We start from the raw sequence: 25081 nt of genomic DNA, 5'->3' as shown, positions 1-25081 counted from the left end.
AGCAATGAGTAAGGATTAGTCAGGACCTTGTGGCAAGCTGATAAATTGGAGATGGGAAAATTATGTCAGTATTAGGCAGGAGTGAGAAAGTGTTAATTGGAAGGAGCTGTTATCAGGCAGGTCCACATTTGACATGTGGGAATTGTTTAAAGACCTGCTGACGAGAGTTCAGGACCTGCATGTTCTCGTAAGGAAGAAGGACAAGGATGGCAAGGTTAGGGACCCTTGAATAATAAGGGAGGTTATGAATTTAGGCAAAAGCAAAAAAGAAGCATATGTAAAGTTTAGGAAGCTAAAATCGGACAGGGCCTGTGAGAAATGTTAAAAAAGCAGGAAGAACTCAAGCAGGGAATGAGGACAGCAAGAAGAGGACATGAAATGACCTTGGCAAGTCGGGTTAAAGAGAATCCGAAGGCATTCTATACATACATTACAAATGAGAGGCTAACTAGGGAGAAAGTAGGACCACTCAAGGAAGGAGGGAACTTGTGCTTGGAGACTGAGGATGTGGGTGAGATCCTAAATGAGTACTTTGCATCAGTATTCCCCCAGGAGAAGGATATGGAGGATAGTGAGATTTGGGTGGAGCATGCTAACATACTATGGTATTTTGAGATCAAGAAAGAAATGGTGTTGGGTCCCTTAAAGAGCATTAAGATGGATAAGTCCCCAGGGCATAATGCTATCCACCCCAGGTTATTGAGAGAGGTAGGGGAAGAGATTGTTTGGGTCTTGACCAAGATGTTTGTGTCCTCATTAGCCATCAGAGAGGTCCTGGAGGACTGGCGAGTAGCTAATGTTGTTCCTCTGTTCAAGAAGGGAAATAGGGATAATCCAGGGTGTGTCTCACATTAATGGTTGAGATAGGGAATAGGATCGGATCTACACACATTTGGAAAAGCCAGGCCTAATTAGGGATGGTCAGCATGGCTTTGTGAAGCACGGATCATGCCTGACTAAAGTGATTGCATTTTCTAAAACGGTGACAGTGGTGACTGATGAGGGGACAGCAGTGGATGTTGGCTGCATGGATTTTAATAAGACTTTCAGTAATGTTCCTCATGGTAGGCTCATCCAGAAGATTAAGATCTCAGTAGGATGGGATCCCCGGTGACTTGGCCACATGGATTCAGAATTGTCTTGCCCATAGAAGGCAGAGGGTAGTGGTAGAAGGGTGTTTTCAAGCTGGAGGTTCCTGACTTAATGGTGTTCCACAGGGATCTGTACTGGGATCTCTGCTGGTTGTGATATTTATAAAAACGACTTGGATGAAAATGCAGATGTGTGGTTTAGTAAGTCTGCAGATGATACAAGGATCTGTGGAGTTGGGCATAGTGTAGAAGGTTGTCAAAGGATTCGGCAGGATATAGATCAGTGCAGATATGGGTGGAGAAATGATAGATGGAGTTTAATCTGGGTAAGTGTGAGGTGCTGCATTTGGGAATTCAAATGTTAAGGAAATGTATACAGTTAATAGCAGGACCCTGAACAGCATTGCTGTACAAAGGGATTTTGGGGTTCAATTCGATAGCTTCCCTAAATTGGCCACACCAGTCGATAGGGTCGTAAAGAAGGTGTATGGCATGCTTGCCTTTATTGGTTGAGGAATTAAGTACAAGAGTCAAGATTTCATGTTGCAGCTTTATAAGACTCTGGTCTGGCCACACTGAGGGTATTGCGTTCAGTTCTGGTCACCACTTCACAGGAAAGATGTGGAGGCTTTGCAGAGGTTGTAAAAGTGGTTTTCCAGGATGTTGCCTGGATTAGAGGGTATGAGCAATAAGAAGAGGCTAGAAAAATTAGGGTTGTTTTCTCTGGGGTGGAGGAGGCTGAAGGGAGATTTGATAGAAGTTTATAAAATTTTGAGATGCATAGTTAGGGTTTTACCCAGAGATGAAATATATAAAGTTAGGGAGTATGCATTTTCTTTACACAGAGAGTGGTAAGGGTCTGGAATGCACTGCCAACGATGATGGATGAGGGAGATACAATCGGGGCATTTAAGAGATTTTTAGATAAGCACATGGATATGCAAGGGATGGAGGGGTATGAACAAAGGGTAGGCAGAAGGGATTAGTTTTAATTGGCATCATTTTCACCACAACATCGTGGGCTGAAGAGCCCATTCCTGTGCTGTATTCTTCTGGGCTCTATTTTCAACTAACCTCAGAGGCTGAGGGGCTATCTGATAGAAATTTTCAAAATTATGAGAGGCATGGAGAGAATGCACAAATGGAATCTTTTCCTCAGGATATAAATGTCACTCACTAGAGGAGATAGATTTCAGGTGAAAAGGTGAACTTTTAAAACAGATGTGAGAGGAAAGATTTTTTCCCAGAGGGTGGTAAATGCCCGGAATGTGCTGTCAGAGAATACAACAGCAACATTTAAGAAGCAAAGTGTCAGAAACATGAATAGACGGGAAAAAGGGGCATGGACTGCACAGAGACAAAAGGGTTTTAGTTTAGAAATGTATCATGTGTTGGCACAGGCTTGGTGGGCCAAAGGCCTACTTCCTGTGATGTACTGCTCCTTGTTGTTCCCATCTTATTAACATTGTTATATCCAAGCATCAACTTACTGGAAGTATAAGGGCCACTGGAAGGATGAGGGCAGCACGTGGATGGGAACGCCATCACCTCAGAATCCCCTCTCCATTGTGTGACCGTCACTGTCTTCAAATCCTGGAACTGCTCACTGAACAATGCTGGGTACTGACACCACATTGTAGCAGGGAGGAGAAAGTGAGGACTGCAGATACTGGAGATCAGAGTCAAAGAGTGTGGTGCTGGAAAAGCTCAGCCGGTCAGGCAGCATCCCAGGAGCGGGAGAATCAACATTTTTGGCATATGCCCTTCAGCAGGATTGAGGCTTGTGGCCCAAGGGGGCTGAGAGATAAATGGGAGGGGGATGGGGTGGGGGGGAAGATGGCTGGGATTGCCTGGGATAGGTAGATGAAGTTGGGTGTGAAGGTAATAGGGCAGAGAGGAGGGTGGAGCAGACATGGAGGAAGGAAGATGGACTGGGAGGACAGTTCAAGAGGGTGGTGCCCAGTTGGAAGGTTGGATCTGGGATAAGGTGGGGGGAGGGGAAACGAAGAAGCTGATGAAATTCACATTGATCCCGTGTGGTTGGAGGGTTCCAAGGTGAAAGATGAGGCGTTCTTTCTCCAGGTGTCGGGTGACCAGGGTTTGTGGGTGGAGCATTGAAAATGCCTGCGACTGCTCAGGTGAAATAAAAACCATTAAGAAGGGAGGGCAGAAATACAGGAACAGCAACTGGAATAAACAGGGCACAAAAATTGGCCAAAAAGCAAAGCATGCTGGGAATCCTGAGCCAAGACAGACACACAAGAGACAATTCTGCCCAGGGACAAGTCCTTGCTAGATTTACGCCCGGATAATTGAAAACTGGAGAGGCACCAGAGCACATTACAAAGTGTGTTAAACAAACATCACAAGATGCATGGGACATGCCTCAGTCAGGCACAAGACCAGGTGTGTATTCTGGGATGAAACCAGACTTCCAGGCCCAAGGCAGACACATCGAACGGGTCACTGTTAGCAAGCCATCGAGTACCATTAGCAGCATTTCAAGGTGACAAAACCAATTAGTTCAATTGCCCAGATTAGCAAGTCCTTGGAAGGTTCCACAAGGGAGCCAGGAGGGTATAAGAACCCGGCCTGGCAGGACTTGACCGGACCCCACTCTCCTCATTCCCTACAGGCAGGTCAGGACACAGCAGTGAGCAGACCAGTTCACCCTCCGACCAGAGAGAGAATCAACTCATGAAGAGAGGTACAGACAGAACAATTCAACAGAGCAGCAAAAGGTCTGGGAAGTGTTTTAATATTCAAAAGAATCGGATCGTTAGAAATAGAGTTGGTAAAATTGTCGAGTGTAGTTTTTCCCTTTGTTGTCTCAAATAAAGTTGGGACTTGGCTGACTGACTGCAGTCTCATGCTGTGTTGTCCTTACCTGGTACACACTAAGGATCCTGGGTAAATAAATATTGTGAATACTGGTCGAGGTGTCTGCAGGCTCTTAGAAACACACATTACTAGATAAAAGACATGGACTGTCGCAACTCAAGAACAGGGCTCACCACCATCTTCGGGTAAGAAGGAATGAACAATAAAACCCACCTTGTCAGAATCTCCTGCTCACCGAGAGGCAACAGAAAATACTGTGTCTGCAAAGTGAAATGACTGAACTGAAGTACTGTTGTGGGTTCAGGTTTTTTTTTACATTTTTTATTTCTTCGATGTGAATGAAGAGCACTTGAACCACTCATATAAAGATAAATGTCAGCTCCACCCATTGCTCTGAAATGCAGACCCTGTAAATGTACAGATGGACAATTGAAACTTAGCCTCAGGTCTGCCGTTTGGGTCTGTCTTTCTTTCAGTGAATATTGTGTGGTCCAGATTTGACCAACATTTACACCATTGCTGTTCATGAGTGAGATACTGAGCTAATTTTATTACTTTGCATAAAGAGACATGCACGTCGCCATTTGGCCCATTTCACAATAATGTCTCCATGGCGATACATTTTAACGTTGAACCATGAGACATGCAAAGAAATATTGTTACGAGACATAAAGTGACTTCACCCACACCAGGACCATCCAAATCCCTGAATTTGACTAACTGCAAATTTTACAACATGAGACACAAAATGTACCTGTAATTCTCGCAGGCTCTTTACTCCCTGGAACAGTGACACATCTTGTGGTAAAACCTGAACCAAGCAGGAATGAGGAAGTGGGTGGTGGGTGGGAGAGTGATACCACTCGGCATGGGGACACCCCCTGAGACTGGAGGGAATGATCCCTGGCATCGGGAAAGTGGTCCAGGAAAAGGTCTGGGAGAGATTACAACTGGGGAAGGGGAAGGGAAACCTGGAGCAGGGAGTGGGGAAGAGATGGGAGTGGGAGCTGGAGTGACACTTGGACAAACCAGAGGGTGGGAATGGAGGGACAGTCTCGAGGGGTTGAATATCCTATTCTGCCACCTTTACTCAGAAAAAAACGTACAAAACATTAAATCCTTACATTTAGCTGGGCCTAACCAACCAAAATGTGAAAATACACCAGGTTTGAGCTGACAGATCTCACAAGAGGAGTCACAGTCTCACTGCCTGTGTCAGTGGTTATAATCACATCTGTAGGGAGGAAAAACATTTCGTTGTCGGAGTTTGGAAAATGCAGTCAGGGAGGGGAATGAGGAAAAGGCTGTAAACTTTGATTGAATGTCAGAGGGCTCCAGCACCAGGTTTACAGCAGATCAACAGTCAAAATTGATGAAGGGAATGCTGAGAGATGGGTTCAACCCATCGGGCCATCCCCACTCCAGAGGAAAATATTCATGGACGATTCCGAAGAAAGATAAAGATCAGAAAGGGGGAGTGATCCTCACCACGTTATGTTTACAGTTGTGCAGATGAGTCTTTTCACCAGGGTGGGGGAGTCGAGAACTCAAGGGTATAGGTTTAGGATGAGAGGGGGACAGATATAAAAGGGATCGTTGGGGCAATTTTTTCACGCCGAGGGTGGTGTGTCTATGGAATAAGCTGCCAGAGGAAGTTGTGGAGGCTGGTAAAAGGCATTTGGATGGGTATGTGAATAGGAAGGGTTTAGAGGGATACGGGCCAAGTGTTGGTAAATGGGACCTGACTAGATTGGGATATCTGGTCGGCATGGACTAGTTGGACCGAAGGGTCTGTTTCCGTGCTGTCCATCTCTATGACAATGAATGAGTAACCCCGCCAGAGTCAATGCCATGTGAACACTAATGCAGTGATAAACACTGCCAGGGGAAGTGTACCCCAGTGACAGGCTGTGTCAGGAGCTGGATATCAGTGGGAGTAGTTTTGAAGTTGGGGGGGAAATCATTCAGCCAGTCTCAGCATATCTCAGGGAAGGAGGGAAAGACACAAACAGGATCTTTGTGAGATGCTCCAATCATAGGGCAGTGAACACCCCACCGGCCTTACCCTGCTACTGTGAGTAAAAAGCGGTCTGTCCATGGTCAGGGAGCAGAATAGCCCCCGTGTTCAAACTGAATGAAGGAAAAGCTGCAGGAAATGAAGATGTACAAAACTGAACCCCAAAGGTGAAATCATTTTCTCCTCATCACCAGTGACAGGGAAATTAATCTTCCAATCCAGTGGATTCCCAAACTGGGAAGAGTGACAACCCTGAGTATGTGAGTGGGTAGCAATTACAAAAACAACTTTCCCAAGTGTTCAGTGTTCCCAGGAGCCAGCACACAGAGTTAAGGATTTCTGAATCCATTGCAAAGTCAGAGCTAAGAGAAATTTCCATAATTAATCAGCTGGAATGTTCCTCCATGACGTTCCTACCTAAGGATAAACTATATTCAAAATCATCCTAATCAAAGAGTACATAACGAGTGTAATTCTGTGCTCAAACTGCAGATCCATCTGAAGGTGCTGAGAGTCAGTCAGTGCGTTCACCAGTGATCTGAGAGAACACCAATATGATGAGAATCTTCTTAACTGTGTCTGTCCTCTTTGGACATAAAATTGCTGCACGGAACACAGAGCAGGAGGTGCTCGACTTCTGTGACAGTGTTGACTGTCTCAAGTCGGATCAAGTCACCCAGGACACAGTCAGTATAGCTGAGAGTTTCCTCTGTTCTGTTGTGTTTGTACCAGTGGAAATTATTCCATGTTGTTTTTAGTCCCTAACCTGCAGTGCACTGACAGTGTACATCCCAACCCTGAACCATGAGGCTGGACTGAAATTACTCCTCGGGCCTCATTAACACTTTCTACATGAGCTGCCATCACCTGCCTGGCTCCCACTGCCAGCTTGTGCAGTAAGAAGAATATCAGGGCTTCCATCTCCAGCAGCAGGTGAAGGGAGGGGTCAGTGTGCTCACAGAGAGGGGGATGGTGGGGGACAACACAAGGACTGTAGAGTCAGGGAGCTCTCCTACTGCTCTTGTCTTCACTCAATCCAGCCCTGTTACTGAAAGGCAGTTCTGTCCTATATGGAAGAGGCCAAGTCTGGTTTTGAGGGAAATCCTCTGATTTCCAAGCCTGGAAAGACCCATAATTCGAGGTTTTTTTAACTGAATTCAAATTCTATCATCTACCCTCGTGGGGTTCACTCCAGGTCCCCAGAACATGACCTGGCACTCTGGATTAATAGTGTCTCCATTAGAGAGGTGCTGGAAAAGCACGGCAGGTCAGGCAGCATCAAGGAGCAGGAAAATTGACATTTTGGACAAAAGCCCTTCCTGATCAATGGCTTTTGTCCAAAATGTGGATTTTCCTGCTTCTCGGATCCTGCCTGACGTGCTGTGCCTTTCCAGCACTGCTCTAATCTAGACACTAGTTTCCAGCATCTGCAGTCCTCACTTTTGCCTCTCTGGATTAATAGCCTTGTAATAAATCCCATGAGGCCATCACCTGCCCCAATTCAGCAGGCTGTAAGTAATGGTGTTTTTATCCTTTCATTCAGTGAAGGTGTCACTGGCATGGCTGATATTTGTTGCCCATCCCTCATTCCTCAAGGCATTTCTCTGTTTAAATAATGTGTTAAAACACACAGAGAGATACACAACACCGGGACATGTGGTCATTAACGTTGGCTCAATGTCGAAGGGTTTCAATAACATTCTCTAAATGTTGCTATTGCAAACCCAAAGGGAAGGAGCAAGGTGAGTCTAACACGACAACATGAAAGATGAAAGAGTGAGAGAGAAAGGGAATGAATCAGGAAATGTTGCTGTCAGGAATCCCATTAAAAACTCCAAACCCTGTTTCACGTTCAGTTGCTCCAGAACATGAAGACTCTTGCACACCTGAACACCTGGTCCAGTTCTTTCAGCATTGACAAACTTTGGTAGAAGTTCAGTTATATTAAACGGTAATACATATTTCACTCTCATCTTAGGATTATGATGAAATAGAATTTCTACACATTCAATGGGCTGAAGCAGCAGTTCTTGTTTCGGATTTGAAGACAGATTTGAAGAGAGAAATGGAAATCAGCCTGGATAAACTGTTCAATTATGCATTTTTTGGCAATGCTGATGGTATGTCAGATCTTCCATCAAAGTAACAACAGAATATGAAATGACTTTTGACTCTTTCGCATTTCTTGCTTGATACGTTCTGCATTGACAAAGAATTACCTGTGCTGTGCCTTTGGGCGGCACGGTGGCACAGTGGTTAGCACTGCTGCCTCACAGCGCCAGAGACTCGGGTTCAATTCCCGCCTCAGGCGACTGACTGTGTGGAGTTTGCACGTTCTCCCCGTGTCGGCGTGGGTTTCCGCCGGGGGCTCCGGTTTCCTCCCACAGTCCAAAGATGTGCAGGTCAGGTGAATTGGCCATGCTAAATTGACGGTAGTGTTAGGTAAGGGGTAAATGTAGGGGTATGGGTGGGATACGCTTCGGTGGGTCAGTGTGGACTTGTTGGACCGAAGAGCCTATTTCCACACTGTAATGTAATCCTAATCTAATTCCACAAGGCTGTCACTATTCATCAAATTTAAAAATACATTTATTTCATAAAGGAATTTTAAAAATATTAGAAAAAATATTATTATAAATAGCAAGATGAATGATTCAAGCCTTTTCCCAACAATATCCTTGCATATTGACACTCAAACTCAGTAAAGTGTCACTCACATCTTCACTCTTTAATGTTTACTCAATCGATGAGGACACAAACGTTTGCAGGTGGCAACTTTCTGCACATCCACTAATTGTGATTCCCTCCATCTCTCCCAAAAACACACAGACTAACTTATTGACTTCTCTTTGACATTGAATACTTTGAGGCAGTTGACCAGCAGATTGCCTAAAACTAAGCTGCTATCTTGTTTTTAAACAGACTCAGAAGTGACATGACACCAGGGTATAGCCCAGCAGGTTTATTTGAAAGCACAAACTTTCAGAAAGCTTCTTCTTCGTCAGGTTCACCTGACATGTGATTCTGTCCTTGTCCACCCTAGTCCAACATCAGCACCTTCATGTCTTTCGAATAGAACCTCATTATGGCCCCTGGCCTCATTCTATAGATCATTACACAGTCTAAATTTTGTAAATTCTCCATTTAGAGTAGGTGAAGTTCTTTCATGAAAAGCTACAGCACCACCAAGTTGAAAAATAATGCATATCCGACCGTTAAGTGAGCAAGTTACCTTCAGAGAACTAAAAATGATAAAACAAATTCAAGTTGGCATTGGAATCCAAGTTTTTAAATCAGGTAAATCATGTATTATAAACTTTATTTGCAGGTATTGCTGGACTGTTAGGTTTGGACTGTTGGTAAGTGGAAGGAATTTCTGCCGTTCAAAAGACAAATCATGTTTAATTGACTTCATATAGACATTAGATTAGATTACTTACAGTGTGGAAACAGGCCCTTTGGCCCAACAAGTCCACACCGACCCGCCCAGACCCATTCCCCTACATTTTACCCCTTCACCTAACACTACAAGCAATTTAGCACGGCCAATTCACCTAACCTGCACACTTTTGGACTGTGGGAGGAAACCGTAGCATCCAGAGGAAACCCACGCAGACACGGGGAGAATGTGCAAACTCCACAGTCAATCGCCTGAGGCGGGAATTGAACCCAGGTTTCTGGCACTGTGAGGCAACAGTTCTAACCACTGTGCCACCGTGCCTGCCTCTGACCATTACCATTAGCTGGTAATGGTCAGAGGAATGAAACACATTTGATGTTTTATGTATCAAAATTTAAAAGGTATATGACAAATTATTATGGAAAACACTGAGCAAAATTACAGATGTTGGTATTAAAGAGATTGGCAGCATTGATACTCAATTGTTTGATGGAGAGAAAGCAGAAAGTAGTGTTAAGCAGCTATTTCTCATACTGGAGGCAAGTATCATCCTCGGGCTCTATGATGCAGTGGTAGTGTCTGCACCTCTCAGCTTGGAGATCCATCTTCAAGATCCTCTTGGGCCAGAGGTATATGATGACATCTCTGAACAGGTTGCTTTGAAAATACCTAAAGCACCATTCCCCAGAGATCAATATTGCACTTTCACAGAATGTTAATAATCTGGACTTGAGTGTATAAGGTGTAATTTCAACATTTAAAAGTGATACAAAATAGTTGGGAAGTGAATATTTTTGTCAGTTATCAATGGGATGTTGACATCACTGGCCAGACCCAGTATTAATTTGCCTGTAAGGTCATTGCTGTAAGTCCAAATTTAGATGTAAGCCAGGCCAGATATGGATGAAGGACATTATTGAACCAGTTAAGTTTTTTTATACTGATCAATGGAGTTCATATGGTGATCGTTAGGACAATTTTTAAAATCCAAACTTTACTGAATTCAAAATTCCTCAGTCTCTTGTAATGGGATTCGAGCCAAAGTTACCATAACCATAGCCTGGGTGGATTATTACCCCAGTGATAACACCACATGCCCTTAACAGTAATGAGGATTCAAACAGTAAAGTCAATTCAGGTTACGTGATACAATACTAACCAGGGGTGCAAGAACTAAGGCCGAGGATATTTGTGCTCAAGTCTTTGACTATGTCATTTCACATTCAATTGAAATTCCACTGTTACTCAATCAACCCCATTATCCAGATAGCTATTCTCACACACCTTCACAGGTTAGCCCAGAAGATACAACTTTTACCCTTTACCTCCTCCCACCTTAGTTTCCAAAACTCCTACACTGCTGTCAGGTAAAGGGGAAGCATTTCTTGCATTGTCATATTCCCTTCTCACAATGTGATCAACTCCACATTGGAGAAATTCAACTCTGAGAAATCCATTGAATATTAAAATTGAACAGTATTATAAGAGCCCATTCAGCCCATCATGCCGGGGCCAGCTCTCTGAAGGAACAATTCACTAAATGCTACTTCTGCACTTTCTACTCATAGATCGGCACATTCTCCTGTTTCCAATTATAATCCAATTTCTGCATAAATATCTTTTTATTCACATTGGGAAACCTGTATGAGTGAATACAGTAAGCAGTTATGTATTATGCTATAGTTTAGAGAATCAGAGATTGATTTTGATAAATAATGATGACATCCGTAGTTTAATGAAAAAGGAATTGGTTTAGCTGAGCGGATTTTCTGAAGTGTTCTTGGCTGAGGCCAGATGTGTAAATTGATTTCTCTCGAAAGAAGGAGAAGATAAAATTTAATGTGTGTGTGGGCGGGGGGGTGGGGTGGAAATAGAGAAAGGGATTCTCTCTGGTGCAAGTATCGTGCAGGGTGCTTTTGGAATAGGAAAATATTTTTGCCATATGTTTTGAAATCATCAAATGTATATTCTATGAAAATAATTTACTTTAACCTGCCTTAGTTTCAACTCTTCTGTATAATAATCTTCTGTTTTCTTTTAAAGGCAAATCTGCAAAATTCAATGTTCGCTTTTCTGTGAAAGACCAGCTCACGAAAACCAGAAACAATTCACAACATGATCTATCAACACATAATGCCACCTGAGATTTGACTTGTCCAGTCATAACATCAGCTGGCATCATAATATTTGGCTCTTTTGCAATATTTTTGAAATTGCTGGATTTAAGCGAGATCTATCTCTTTCTTTTAAAGTAACAACTCAGGTGTGGTTCAGGACATAAAACAGCTCCATTATGGTGACATTCATTCAATATAACTTGAAGATGGATTTGAATGTTGCTAAGAGCTTTCTTGAAATGAAAGCTCTAACAGTGGATTATTTGATGAAGACTAAAATTAGAGTTATAATTAGAAAAGTAAGTTGTTCTCAAGATGAGATGGTTCAAGTTATTATTCAACAGTTAGCATTGTTTTCTCATTCATTTATGAGAATGTGGGCATTGCTGGCTATGCCAATTTTTATTGCTGACTATGCCAGTTTTTATTGCTCATGTCGTATTGACCAGAGGGCAGTTAAGAGTCAACCACTATTCTGTCAATCTAGAATTGCATATAGACCAGATTAGGTAAGGACAGCAGTTTTCTTTTCAAAAGGGGAATTCTGAATGAGATGGGTATTTCCGACCAATGGCATGGTCATCATTAGAATTTGAATTCCATTCATTTTTTTCCATCATGAACTCACACTCTACCACAGGATATTATCTAGCTGTCTGGATTAATACACAAGCAATAATACCATTCGACCATCACATCCCCAATTAGAAGAAAGAAAAATGAAAATATAATGTCATAGGTGAAATTAACAAAGCTCAAGTTAGAAATGATAGGCCTTCAGTTTGAAGACAAACAGAAATAAGGGAAAGAGAATCAGAAAAATTGAAATGGAATGGGAGGAATTCTTAAAAGAAAATTAGAATGGAGAAGGTGGTAAAACGTGCAAGTGAGAACGAGGAAACCTTGGATCCCCAATGATACAGGGAACTTGGACAACTGGATTTAGTCAAAGAAAAGCTTCAACGAAGAATGAAGAAGGAAGGAGGGAGGAGCTTGGAGGATGATTCTTGTCCCAAAGAGGGATTTGATTTAACCAAGAATCTACACATAGTGCTGAAATTTACTGAAGGTAGAATCAAAAGCTCTTTTACCCCATTTGAAAAGGTTGTTAAACAGAAGATGTGACTCAGAGAGGTCCAGACCTTAACGGGACAAAGTAATTTGGAAGGTACAGCTCTGACTGTGTATGCCAGATTGTCAGAAGAACAAGTGGAGTAGAACTGCAGAGTACAGCACAGTCAATGATGCAATGCTCAATATTTAGAAGCTTGTGCCTGAAGCTTATTAATTAAAATTTAGGATTGCAAGAAAGAAACCTAAATAGATATTTGTTAAATTTTCAAAAAGCAATGCAATGCTGTGGTATCAGTGGTTTAGCTGTGAGGAGTTGAACGACTGTCTCCTGTTCCCAGTTTGTATGTTTATGTGCACATATGTTCATACATGATATAGAATTCACTGCCTGAAATAGTGGTGCAAGCAACTTCAGCAACAATATTGAAAGATAAACATGTAAATAACAGTGTTTTCTTTATCTGCAGAAACAATTGTTCCTTTAACTGCACCTTGGGGACTTGCCGGATACTTGGTAAATCAAACATTTCCAGAGACAGTCTATATCGGTGTTGGCATTGTTCCTGAAGTCAGAAGTATGCCTGAACCTACAGATCAAAACATTAAATTAAAAGAATTAACTCCAGGTCACTACTTTGTCAAGTGAGTTTTGATGCTGAAATATTGTGATTAATGTTTCTTTATGTCACCATCATTCCAGTCTGGGTCAGACTGAGATTAACAGGTCCATTCAGTCAGACTGGGACATTGGTCAATGTGAATAGAGTTGTGGATTGGTTCATTTCTCACAATCTGCAACTCCACCTCCTGACAACACAGCCAGTCCTCCACATTCACGAGAAGCTGGCTCCTGGATTCTAAAAGTCTCATCTGCAACATGCTTAACATTTTTCACAGAACACTTCCACTTCATTTGAACAAAGGGACTTTGGAGTAGGAGTAAGTCATTCAGATCCTTTAGACTGCTTCACCCTTCTAGGTAATGGCTAAATTCAGTGGAATTTTACCACAATATTCCCATATGTCTTGACGTCATTACTATCTTGAAGTGCATCAATATCTGTCTAGATCATACTCAGTGACTGAGCTTCCACAGTTCAGAAGGCAGCATTCCAGAATCAATAGTACTTTGAAGATTTGAGAATAAAAGCCAATGTCCCCACATCTCTCTACCCACCTTCACCTTACTGGGATGTGAATAATCAGAGTCCCAGGGAATTTCAAATGTCATCCATCAATTTCTCCAACATCATTTCTTTACTGTGACATTTTCCTTTCAACTTCTCATTCTCACTGGCCTCTGTATCTCAGTCATTTTCTAGACATTTTTTTGGTCTTGCTTCGTGCCAAACACAAGATAATAATTTAGCTTCGGTGGATTACTTCTTTGAGATTGAGCAAGAGATTGTTGCCTTAACACCATGCCACAAAGCTCTTAGAGTCATACAGTCATAGAGATGTACAGCATGGAAACAAAACCTTCGGTCCAACCCGTCCATGCCGACCAGATATTCCAACCCAATCTAGTCCCACCTGCCAGCACTGGCCCATATCCCTCCAAACCCTTCCTATTCATATACCCATCCCAATGCCTCTTAAATGTTGCAATTGTACCAGCCTCCACTACTTCCTCTGGCAGCTCATTCCATACATGTACCACCCTCTGCGTGAAAACGTTGTCCCTTAGGTCTCTTTTATATCTTTCCCCTCTCACCCTGAACCTATGCCCTCTCGTTCTGGACTCCCCCACCCTGGAGAAAAGACTTTGCCTATTTACTCTATCCATGCCCCTCATAATTTTGTAAACCTCTATAAGGTCACCCCTCAGCCTCCGACGCTCCAAGGAAAACAGTCCCAGTCTGCTCAGCCTCTCCCATAGCTCAAATCCTCCAACCCTGGCAACATCCTTGTAAATCTTTTCTGAACCCTTTCAAGTTTCACAACATCTTTCCAATAGGAAGGAGACCAGAATTGCGCCAATATTCCAACAGTGGCCTAACCAATGTCCTGTACAGCTGCAATATGACCTCCCAACCCTTGTACTCAATACTCTGACCAATAAAGGAAAGCATACCAAACGCCTTATTCACTATCTTATCTACTTGCGACTCCACTTTCAAGGAGCTATGAACCTGCACTCCAAGGTCACTTTGTTCAGCAACACTCCCTAGGACCTTATCATTAAGTATATAAATCCTGCTAAGATTTGCTTTCCAAAAATGCAGCACCTCGCATTTATCTGAATTAAACTCCATCTGCCACTTCTCAGCTCATTGGCCCATCTGGTCAAGATCCTGTTGTAATTTGAGCTAACCCTCTTCGTTGTCCACTACACCTCCAATTTTGGTGTCATCTGCAAACTTACGAACTGTACCTCTTATGCTCGCATCCAAATCAATTATGTAAATGACAAAAAGTAGAGGCCCCAGCACCGATCCTTGTGGCACTCCAATGGTCACAGGTCTCCAGTCTGAAAAACAACCCTCCACCACCATCCTCTGTCTTCTACCTTTGAGCCAGTTCTGTATCCAAATGGCTAGTTCACCCCGTACTCCATGAGATCTAACCTTGCTCATCAGTTTCCCATGGGGAACCTTGTCAAATGCCTTACTGATGAAGTCCATATAGATCATGTCTACTGCTCTGCCCTCATCAATCCTCTTTGTTACTTCTTCAAAAAACTCAATCAAGTTTGTGAGACATGATTTCCCCCGCACAAGGCCATGTTGACTATTCTAATCAGTCCTTGCCTTTCCAAATACATGTACATCCTGTTCCTCAGGATTCCCTCCAACAACTTGCCCACCACCGAGGTCAGGCTCACTGGTCTATAGTTCCCTGGCTTGTCCTTACCGCCCTTCTTAAACAGTGGCACTACGTTTGGCAACCTCCAGTCTTCCGGCACCTCACCTGTGACTATCTATGATACCAATACCTCAGCAAGAGGCCCAGCAATCACATCTCTGGCTTCCCACAAAGTTCTCGGTACACCTGATCAGGTCCTGGGGATTTACCCACCTTTAACGGTTTCAAGACATCCAGCACTTTCTCCTCTGTAATCTGGACATTTTGCAAGATGTCACCATCTATTTCCCTATAGTCTATATCTTCCATATCCTTTTCCACAGTAAATACTGATGCAAAATATTCATTTAGTATCCCCCCCATTTTCTGCGGCTCCACACAAGGGCTGCCTTGCTGATCTTTGAGGGGCGCTATTCTCTCCCTTGCGACCCTTTTGTCCTTAATGTATTTGTAAAAACTCTTTGGATTCTCCTTAATTCTATTTGCCGCAGCTATCTCATGTTGTCTTTCTTGGGAAATGTACCTATCAAAACAAAAGAGTGTGATGTTGAAGGTTCTGAGATGTCAGGGTGGGCATGTGCCATTCTTGACGTGGGTTGGCAGAAGGTGGCAACATTTTTAGGGCAGGAAACTGTCCGCAGCAATTTCAGCACAGCAAGATTCCACGAGCAGTCCCATGAGTAACATTCGCACAGTACCGAAAAAGTATTAAACTCTCCCTATAGCCTGAGAGGAAGACAGTCACTCCTTCAGGAATTTTCAGTGATTTGAAAATCACTGTCTGACAAGATCCTTTTGTGAATCAGACCTTGTAGCAGAAAGGATATTTTTGATGGATTTGTTTTTCAAAGGGTGCAGTTCTAATAGATGCAGTTGTAAATCATTAGCTCACAATTGAATGGAGGTGATCAGTGTATCGCCCACAGACTGGAGAGCTGATAAGAGCCCCACATCAGCTCTCTCAGGGAAAGCTTGCTGCATTCAGTGACCCTCAAGCACTGCTGGCTCCTGGCTGCTGAGGCACTGTATCTGAGAGGCCGAGCATCAGCACTGACTCCCAGGCTGATAGGTCTGTGATACCAGGGAGAGGATCACAGAACTGTGTTGGGGTGTGGAGTGGGTGAGGTGGGTCAGCAGAAAGGGCAGGTGTCGGAGTCTCTCTCATGGCCAGATCCTGATGGTGGTTTATTTTTTATTCATTCCTGGGATGTGACTTGTCCTATCTCTAGTTGCCCTGGAGATGGCGGTGGTGAGTTGTCCTCTTGAACTGTTGCAGTCCTGCTGTCAGGAAGGCAGTTCCAGATACTTGATCCACTGACACTGACGGCACAATGATATATTACCAAATCAGGATTGTGTGTGGTTTGGAGGGGATCTTGCGGGCGGTGATATTCTCATGTACTTACTGCCCCTGACCTACTCGATGGTAGAGGGCAGAGTTTTAGGCCATAAGACCATAAGGCATCGGAGCAGAAATTAGGCCATTTGGCCCATAGCTCAGCCATTCAACCATGGTTGATAAGTTTCTCAACTCCATTATTCTGCTTTCTCATGATAACCTTTGATCCCCTTGGCAATCAAGAACCTATCGATCTCAGTCTCAAATATACTCAATGACCTGGCTTCTACAGCCTTTGGTGACAATGAATTTCATAGATTCACCATGCTCTAGCTGAAGACATTTCTCCTCATCTCTGTTCTAAAGGATCTTCCCTTTACTCTGAAGCTGTGCCTTTGGATCCTAGTCTCTCCTGCTCATGGAAGCAACTTCCCTACGTCCACTTTGTCCAGGCCGTTCAGTATTCTGTAAGTTTCAATTAGATCCCCCTTCATCCTTCTAAATTCCATCGAGTATCGACCCAGAGTAATAAAACATTCTTCATATGTTAAGCTTTTCATTACTGGGACCATTCTCATTAACCTCCTCTGGACCCCTCCAAGGCCAATACATTCTTCCTGAGGTATGGGGGCCAAAGCTGCTCACATTACTCTAAATGTGGTCTGACATTTAGAGCCTCAGAAGTATATCCCTGCTTTTATATTCTAGTCCTTTCCAAATAAATGCCAAGATTGTATTTGCCTTCCTAAAAACCTGCAAATTTACCTTAAGAGAATCCTGGACGAGAACTCCCAAGTCCCTATGCACTTCAGATTTTTGAATCTTCTCCCCATTTAGAAAATAGTTTATGTCTCTGTTCTTCTGGCCAATGTGCATGATCTCACACTTTTCCAAGCTGTACACCATCTGCCACTTTTTTTGCCGACTCTCTTAACCGATCCAGATCAGTCTGCAGCCTCCCTGCCTTCTCAATGATGCCTGTCCCTCTACCTATCATTATATCATCTGCACATTTAGCCAGAATACCTCAGTTCCTTCATCAGATCATTAATGTATAAAGTGAAAAGTTGTAGTCCCAACACAGTGCCTTGAGGAACACTACTAGTCACTGGCTGACATCCTGAAAAGAACTCTTTTTATCCCCACTCTCTGCTTTCTGCCAGACAGCCAATCTTCTATCCATGCTAGCACCTTGCCTCTGACACCACGGGCCCTTGTCTTACTCAGTAGCCTCCTGTGTGGCACCTTGTCAAAGGCCTTCTGGAAGTCCAAGTAGATAACATCCATTGGCTCCCCTTGGTCTAACTCGTGCATTACCTCCTCAAAGAATTCAAACAGATTTGTCAGGTGTGACCTTCTCTTGATGCAACCTTGCTGATTTTGCCCTATTTCATCATACACTTCCAAGTATTGAGAAATTTCATCCTTCACAATGGATTCCATAATCTTAACAACGATCAAGATCAGACTAATCAGCCTGTAATTTCCCCTCTTTTGTCGTATTCCCTTTTAAAATAAGGGAGTTACATTAGCAATTTTCCAGTCCTCTGAGACCCTTCCTGACTCCAGTGATTCCTGGAAGATCACCATTAATGTCTCCACTATCTCTTCAGCTGTCTCTTTCTGGGGTGTGGTCCATCTGGTCCAGATTATTTCTCCCCAATCAAACCTTCCAAATTTCCCAGCACCTTCTCCTTGGTGACGGCCACCATACTCACCTCTGACTCTCTGGAATTTTTGGGATGTTACTCGTGTCTTCCACCATGAAGACTGATGCAAAATACTTATTCAGTTCCTCCACTATGTCTTTGTTCCCCATTACCACTTCTCCAGCCTTGTTTTCCAGCAACCCAATGTCTATTTTGCCTCTCTTTTGCCCTTTAGGTATCTGAAGAAATTCTTGCAATCTTCTTTTATATTACTGGCTAGCTTATGGTCATAGTCGATATTCTCCTTCCTTATTTCTTTTATCGTTGTCCTCTATTGGTTTTTGTAAGCTTCCCAATTCTCTGGGTTCCCACTGCTGTTCACCGCATTGTATGCTTTCTCTTTTGCTTTTATGCTGTCCCTGACTTCTCTTGTCAGCCATGGTTGCCTCAACCTCTGAGTTCTCCTTACTTGTCATTTTTTTCATACTTTTCCTTGCAGTTGAATCCACCTCCAGTGATGTTAACCTGCTGCTTTGTTTCCCACTGGCCTTGGTACTTCTTTCTCCTCGGGATGAATTTTTACTGTATCCCAGAAACTCTTGCTGTTGCTGTGCCACTGCCTTTCTTGCTGGGCTCCTCTTCTAGTCCATTCTGGTCAGTTCCTCTCCACGCCTCTGTAGTTGCCTTTATTGAGCTATAATACCGTTTCATCTGATTCCACCTTCTCCCTCTCTAATTGCAGAGTAATTTCTATCATATTATGGTCACTGCCTCCTAAGGGTTCCTTCACCTTAAGCTCCCTTATCAAGTCTGCCTCATTGCGCATCAATAAATTCAGAAATACCGTTCTCTAGTGGGCTCCACCACAAGCTGCTCCAAAAAGCCATCTCATAAACATTGTTCAAATTCCCTCTCTTACAATCCACTACCAACCTGATTTTCCCAGTCCACCTGCATATTGAAGTCCCCGTGATCATTGTAACCTTGCCTTTCTTATATGCCTTTTCTATCTCCTAGCGTATCGTGCGCTCCACATCCTGACTACTGTTTGGAGGCCTGTACATAACTCCCATTCTGGTTTTTTTACCTTTGTGGTTCCTCAACTCTAGACATATTATACATCATCCGACCCGACATCGTTTCTTGCTCTTGATTTAATTTCATTTCTTATTCATAGGGCAACACCACCCCCTCTGTCCATTTGCCTGTCTTTTCTATAGGATGCATATCCTTGGATATTTAGCTCCCAGTCCTGATCCCTTTGCAGCCACGTCTCCGTGATGCCCACCACAGCATACCTGCCAATTGTGATCTGCAACACAAGCTTATTTACCTTATTCCGTATGCTGTGTGCATTTAGATATACCTTCAGTCCTGTATTTACCATCCCTCTTCTCATTGTTATTCGTTTATTCAGTGTGTTTGAAGTTTGATACCTGACCCTTTCCAAACACCGTGTCCTATTTTGTGTTCTGGAGACTTTAATAATTGCTTCTGAGTTCTCCTTACTTGTCATTTTTTTCATACTTTTCCATGCAGTTGAATCCACCTCCAGTGATGTTAACCTGCTGCTTTGTTTCCCACTGGCCTTGATACTTCTTTGAGTTTTACCCTTCGCTTTCCCCCAACTTTCTAATTTGTTGACCACCCTATTTACCTTTCTCTAGAGAATATTAGTCCCAGCTCGGTTCAGGTAGAGACCATCCCAATGGTACAGATCCCTCCTGTTCCAATACCGATGCCTGCGCCCATGAAAAGGAACCCCTCTTTCCCACATCACTCTTTTAGCCACGTGATTACTTCCTTTGTTCCTGTTTCCCAATGCCAATCTGCACGTGGCTCAGGTAGTAATCCAGAGATTATAACCCTTGAGGACCTGTTCTTTAATTTAGATCCTACTTTCCAATAATCCCTAAACTGATCCTCTTTCTTCATCGAGACAATGTTGATTGTCCCAACGTGGACCACAAAAATTGGATCCTTCTCCTCCCTCTCCAATTTCCTTTCAAGCCGGTCAGAGGTGGCCCTTACAGTGGCACCAGGCAGGCAACATACCATGCAGTTCTCTCTATCCTGCTTACAAAGGATGCTATCTATTCCCCTAATTCTCGAATCCCCTACAATTACCACTAGTCTTTTTGCTCCCCCCTCTTGAATGGCCTCCTCTATCACAATGCCATGGTCAGCTGGCTCACCCTCCCCACAGCCCTGTTCCTCATCTACACAGACAGCAAGTACCTCATGCACCTTGTACAAAGTCAAGAGCTGAGGCTCATCTGTCTGAATACAGGATCCTCCTATCTGCCTCACTTGCAGTCACACACTGCTGTCCCTGTCCCTTACCAAATTTGTGATACTTAATCTACCAGGTGTGACTGCCTCCTGAAACACAACGTCCAGGTAACTCTCCCCCTCCCTGATGTGCCACAGTGTTTGAAGCTCACATTTCAGCTCATTAATTCTGAGCCAAAGTTCCTTGAGCAACCAACATTTGCTGCAGATGTGGTCAATGCAGCTCGCAAAGGGATCAGCCAGCTCCCACATCATACAGCTACAGCACATCACCTGCCCAGCCAGCTCGACTTAATTAATTTATTAGTTAGTTATGCCGTGTTATTTTTTCAAATTTGGGACAGATTCCCTACCCGCCAATCAGGTCACAGCCCTCCTGTGATATCCCTTTTTCAGTTTGAGTTCAGTTACTCCACGGGTTCCTCCTGGAAGTTAATGCCAAAGGAGCAAGGTGATTCGTGACATGGTAGATGGTACACACTGTGCCACTGTGCATTGGTGAAGGGAGCGAATATTGAAGGTGGTGGAAAAGGTGCCAGTCAAGTGGGCTGCAATGTCCTGGATGGTGGTGAGATTCTTGAGTGATTTTGCAGCTTTACCTATCCAAGCAGGTGGTGTGTAGTCTATCACATTCCTGACCTATGCCTTGTCAGTGTGGACAGGCTTCAGTGAGATATTACATTGTACCTTGTAGATGGTGCACATTGCTACCACAGTGTGTCAGTGTTAGAGGGAGACACAGCCAAAGCAGCTGAATTCTAGGCCTGAGCTAAGAGTGACTGCACTTGCCAATAAGGCTGTGTTGGAACAAATGTGGCTTTAAGGAGTTCGAGCAAAACTGGAATCAATGGGAACTGGGAAGAATATCCGTTGGTTGGAGACATACCTGACACTTGCTCATGAATGACCTCTCTCTTTAACAGGAGTTGCTCAAACTGTGACAAATGACTTTCACACCACATAAGTGTCAGACAATTGTAACACAGAGTCTAACCATCACCCCCTGATATTCAATGGCATAATCAGTGAATGCACCATATCAGTGACTGCAGATACAACATAAACATTCAACTCTTCTGCCATTTCTCAGTTCATCATTATCAATTCTCCTAAATCTGCCTGCAATTGAATCACTTTTGATATAGCCAAAATGTCATTTTGACTTATCTTTCAAGTTTTTGCAATTCATTTATGTGTTTTTGATGGATTACAGACATATTCAATTCTCCTCTTCCTGATGATTTTCTTATTTGTCCTTTGTGGAAATTTCTAGAAAGAGCTCTCTCTGCAACTTTTCAAGGGCATTCATGTATTTGCTAAAATGGCCACAATGCTCAAATTGGGGCCGTTCCAGGTTTTCATGGAGGCTCAGGATCGCACGGTGGCTCAGTGGTTAGCACTACTGCCTCACAACGCCAGGCACCCGAGTTTGATTCCAGCCTCAGGTGACTGTCTGCGTGGAGTCTGCACATTCTCCCAGTGTCTGCGTGGGTTTCCTCTCGGTGCTCCAGTTTCCTCCCACAGTCCAGAAATATGAAGATTAGGTGAAATGGTCATGCTAAATTTCCAATAGTGTTCAGGGATGTGTAGGTTAGGCCCATTAGTCAGGGGTAAATGTAGGATAATAGGTTAGGGGAATGGGTCTGGGTAAGTTACTTTTCAGAGGTGTCGGTGTGGACTTGTAAGGTCAAACGGCCTGTTTCCACAATATAGGGATTCTATAAAAATGAAAGGCTTCCCTGATTCAGTGATCAATCATCTAGTTATATGATACCATTTTCTTTATTAGTCAGTCTCTCACCAAGATTTCTCTGACTGCGCCCCATGTAATGTTGAGAACACTTTACTTGCTATGGGACTGTCTATTCTGATCATCGATTGATTCTGTTCCTGTAATCACAATGGAGGGTTCTCAATGGGCTGAAAGACTGACTCCTATTCCTATTGTCCTGTTAATCTACTCTGATCTAGACAGGTTTTGTCATGAGGAATGAGAATTAAATGCCTATACGCTTAATTCTGTTGCAGGACATTTCATGAGAAATATGAATGGGAAGAATATAAAGAACTGGTGCTGGACTTCTTGAAGGAACTGGAAGAAGAAAAAGGAACATTTGAATGGAAATTTGTTATCATTTGGTATAATAAAGGTGGACTAACGCAAATATGGTTTAGACAGGAATCAGAATGAAATTTTTCTGGTCGATTCTGTTACCATTATAATACTGAACAGTGAGATGCTGAATTCTAAAATCTGCTTTATCTTCCCCAAACTACACATTGAATTAACCTAGAGTACTGTGCATAACTTGGGTCTCCTTACCTAGAGAAAGATACACTCTTATACTTACCTTCCAGTGAATGCAGTGACTGGTCATTATAATTCTTTATAATCGGGATTTCTTGTCAAATCTAAATTTTTGGTCAGTGTTTCAGATTCATTTCTAACTAACCACCTCTGTGGGGCATTGGTTACATCAGTTTAAGGTCATTTTATGGCATGTACAAAGGGTTAAATTCAATTGTACATGGGGAGCTGGATCCTTCACTGGGAAGCAGGGATTTGATTTCCTTTTCTCTAATCTTATTTGAAATGAATGCATTGTGCACGGCCTGAGACAGGGATGGTCCTGGTGATAGATTATGCTTCTGTTTAATCTCAATCATGCTGGGTCAGAAGGTTTCATGTTGATGTGGTCAGAGCTCATTGACAGTGGGAGGGATTACAGAGCCTGGTTGTTTGAGATTGGTCAGTGCTGGAACTGCCCTTTGGAGTATTCCTATATGGAATGGATTCGTAAACCATCAATACTCATTGTTGTGCTCCTTTTGTAATGATGTCCCACCTTCATCTGAAAGTTAGTGACACGTAAGAATCAGTCAGCTTTGTGCTGTTGTGTCTGAGGTCAGAGGTTTCACTTGTTGAACTCTGCAGAACAAGGGGAGGGGGGAGGGGGCAGGATAATGGGAGCTTGCATTGAACTCAGGACCAGCAAGGGTCAGTGAGAGGAGGAAGAGGGATGTGGACCGGAGTCTGGAGGAGGGTGAGGGCCTTGCAAACAGTAACATCGGACACACAGAGTATTCTAAATACATGAGGAATGCATCCCCAGTCACATTGTGGGTACTTTACATTTGAACTGGAACCAACAAGAATGAAGAGAGTGGAAGTGGGGGACACTGTGGTTACTGCCATCAAGAACACCTGGCCAGGGTGAAAATTCCACCCTGTGTGGGCAGTAAAATATTCCCTTTTCCTGCCATTCCTGATGGTCAGACACTGAACTGACACTGGTCAGACATTGTGCTGGGAATGACGAGAAAGGTTGTTTCTTAATCCAGTTCAGCTTTACTCAGGTCAGTGCAGGTTCAGAAAACAGCTGGATCCTGGTGAGGAAGGACAAGTGGAAGATTTTGGGAATCAGGAATGAAGCAGCTTCAAACTGGTCCCTGAAATGGAGAAAGAATCCCAAAGTGAAATCAGAATCCAGAGTCTGACGTTAGAATAAAATTCAGCTTCAGATCTGCTCCCACCCACACTGGTAGCTCCCACTCACAATATAGACTGACTGAATGTGTGATTGGAGAAATGATCTATCCCAATATGATTCCTGTTAACAGACCGTTCATTCACAGGCTTCTCATGTGGAGGGAAGAGGCCATAGTCTTCGGGTTTGTGTTTGTCTGTGTTTTTCTGTCTGCTGGGAATGTATTCTCACTGTGAAATAAAGAGGGTGATGCATCATAACTCTTAGTCTCCTGTTCAATTCTCACTCTGAGGGAAATCTGGGCCACTGCTCACATCACAATTTAACATTGTATACACCTTTCCATATTTCAGTGAAATGAATATGTTGAAGTATTGAAGATTAAAAGTAATAATTCTCCAATTTCAGAGAATGATCCCACACTAACAGAGGGCATTTGGTCCACTGTGTACATGAGCTACAGGCAAAGTGACATTGGGGATAATAAAGTCAAGGACTAACATGTGTGGCTCAAGATAGATGCGTGTGGAATAGCTATCAGTTTAGCAACACTCCAGGAGCAGTCTAACTTACACCTTGTACATAGGCCAAATGAAGGAAGAATGATCCAGATGTTGGAGAAATCCAAAACTAGGGATCTAAGGATAATGGGTAAGCCATTCAGGACAGAGATAAGGAAGACTTTCTTCACTCAGAACATTATGAATCGGTGGAATTCTCTCCCATTGGAAGCTGCCGAGGCCAGTTTATTAGAGAAATTCAAGAGGCAACTGGATGTGGTCCTTGTGGCTGATGAGATCAAGGAGTACGTGGCGAGGATGGGAATGGGTCACTGAGATCGCATGATCAGCCATGATCGGATTGAACGGTGGGCCAGGCTTGAAAGGCTGAATGGCCTACTCTTGCACCTATTTTCTAAGTTTCTGTATTTCTATTTTCAGCATTCTTCCCAGCTTTTATACTGCATT

The 25081-nt window shown here is 43.3% G+C and overlaps 1 protein-coding gene across 1 annotated transcript; it reads left to right on the top strand.

The window, feature by feature from the left end:
* Positions 1–6503: 6503 nt before the first annotated feature.
* Positions 6504–24367, top strand: LOC122545690 (uncharacterized). The gene is made up of 4 exons (XM_087976398.1): positions 6504–6635; positions 7928–8069; positions 13008–13182; positions 22654–24367. The coding sequence occupies exons 1-4, from the start codon at positions 6504–6506 to the stop codon at positions 22814–22816; spliced, it is 612 nt and encodes a 203-aa protein (XP_087832524.1). The 3' UTR covers positions 22817–24367.
* The last annotated feature ends 714 nt before the right edge of the window (positions 24368–25081 follow it).

Source organism: Chiloscyllium plagiosum, unplaced genomic scaffold (assembly GCF_037043375.1).
Source record: "Chiloscyllium plagiosum isolate Xiang-an unplaced genomic scaffold, Cpla_swu_hap1 HiC_scaffold_3, whole genome shotgun sequence".
NCBI lineage: Eukaryota > Metazoa > Chordata > Chondrichthyes > Orectolobiformes > Hemiscylliidae > Chiloscyllium > Chiloscyllium plagiosum.
The sequence above is the reverse complement of the archived record's forward strand: the minus strand, read 5'-3'. Positions and strand labels throughout refer to the sequence as shown.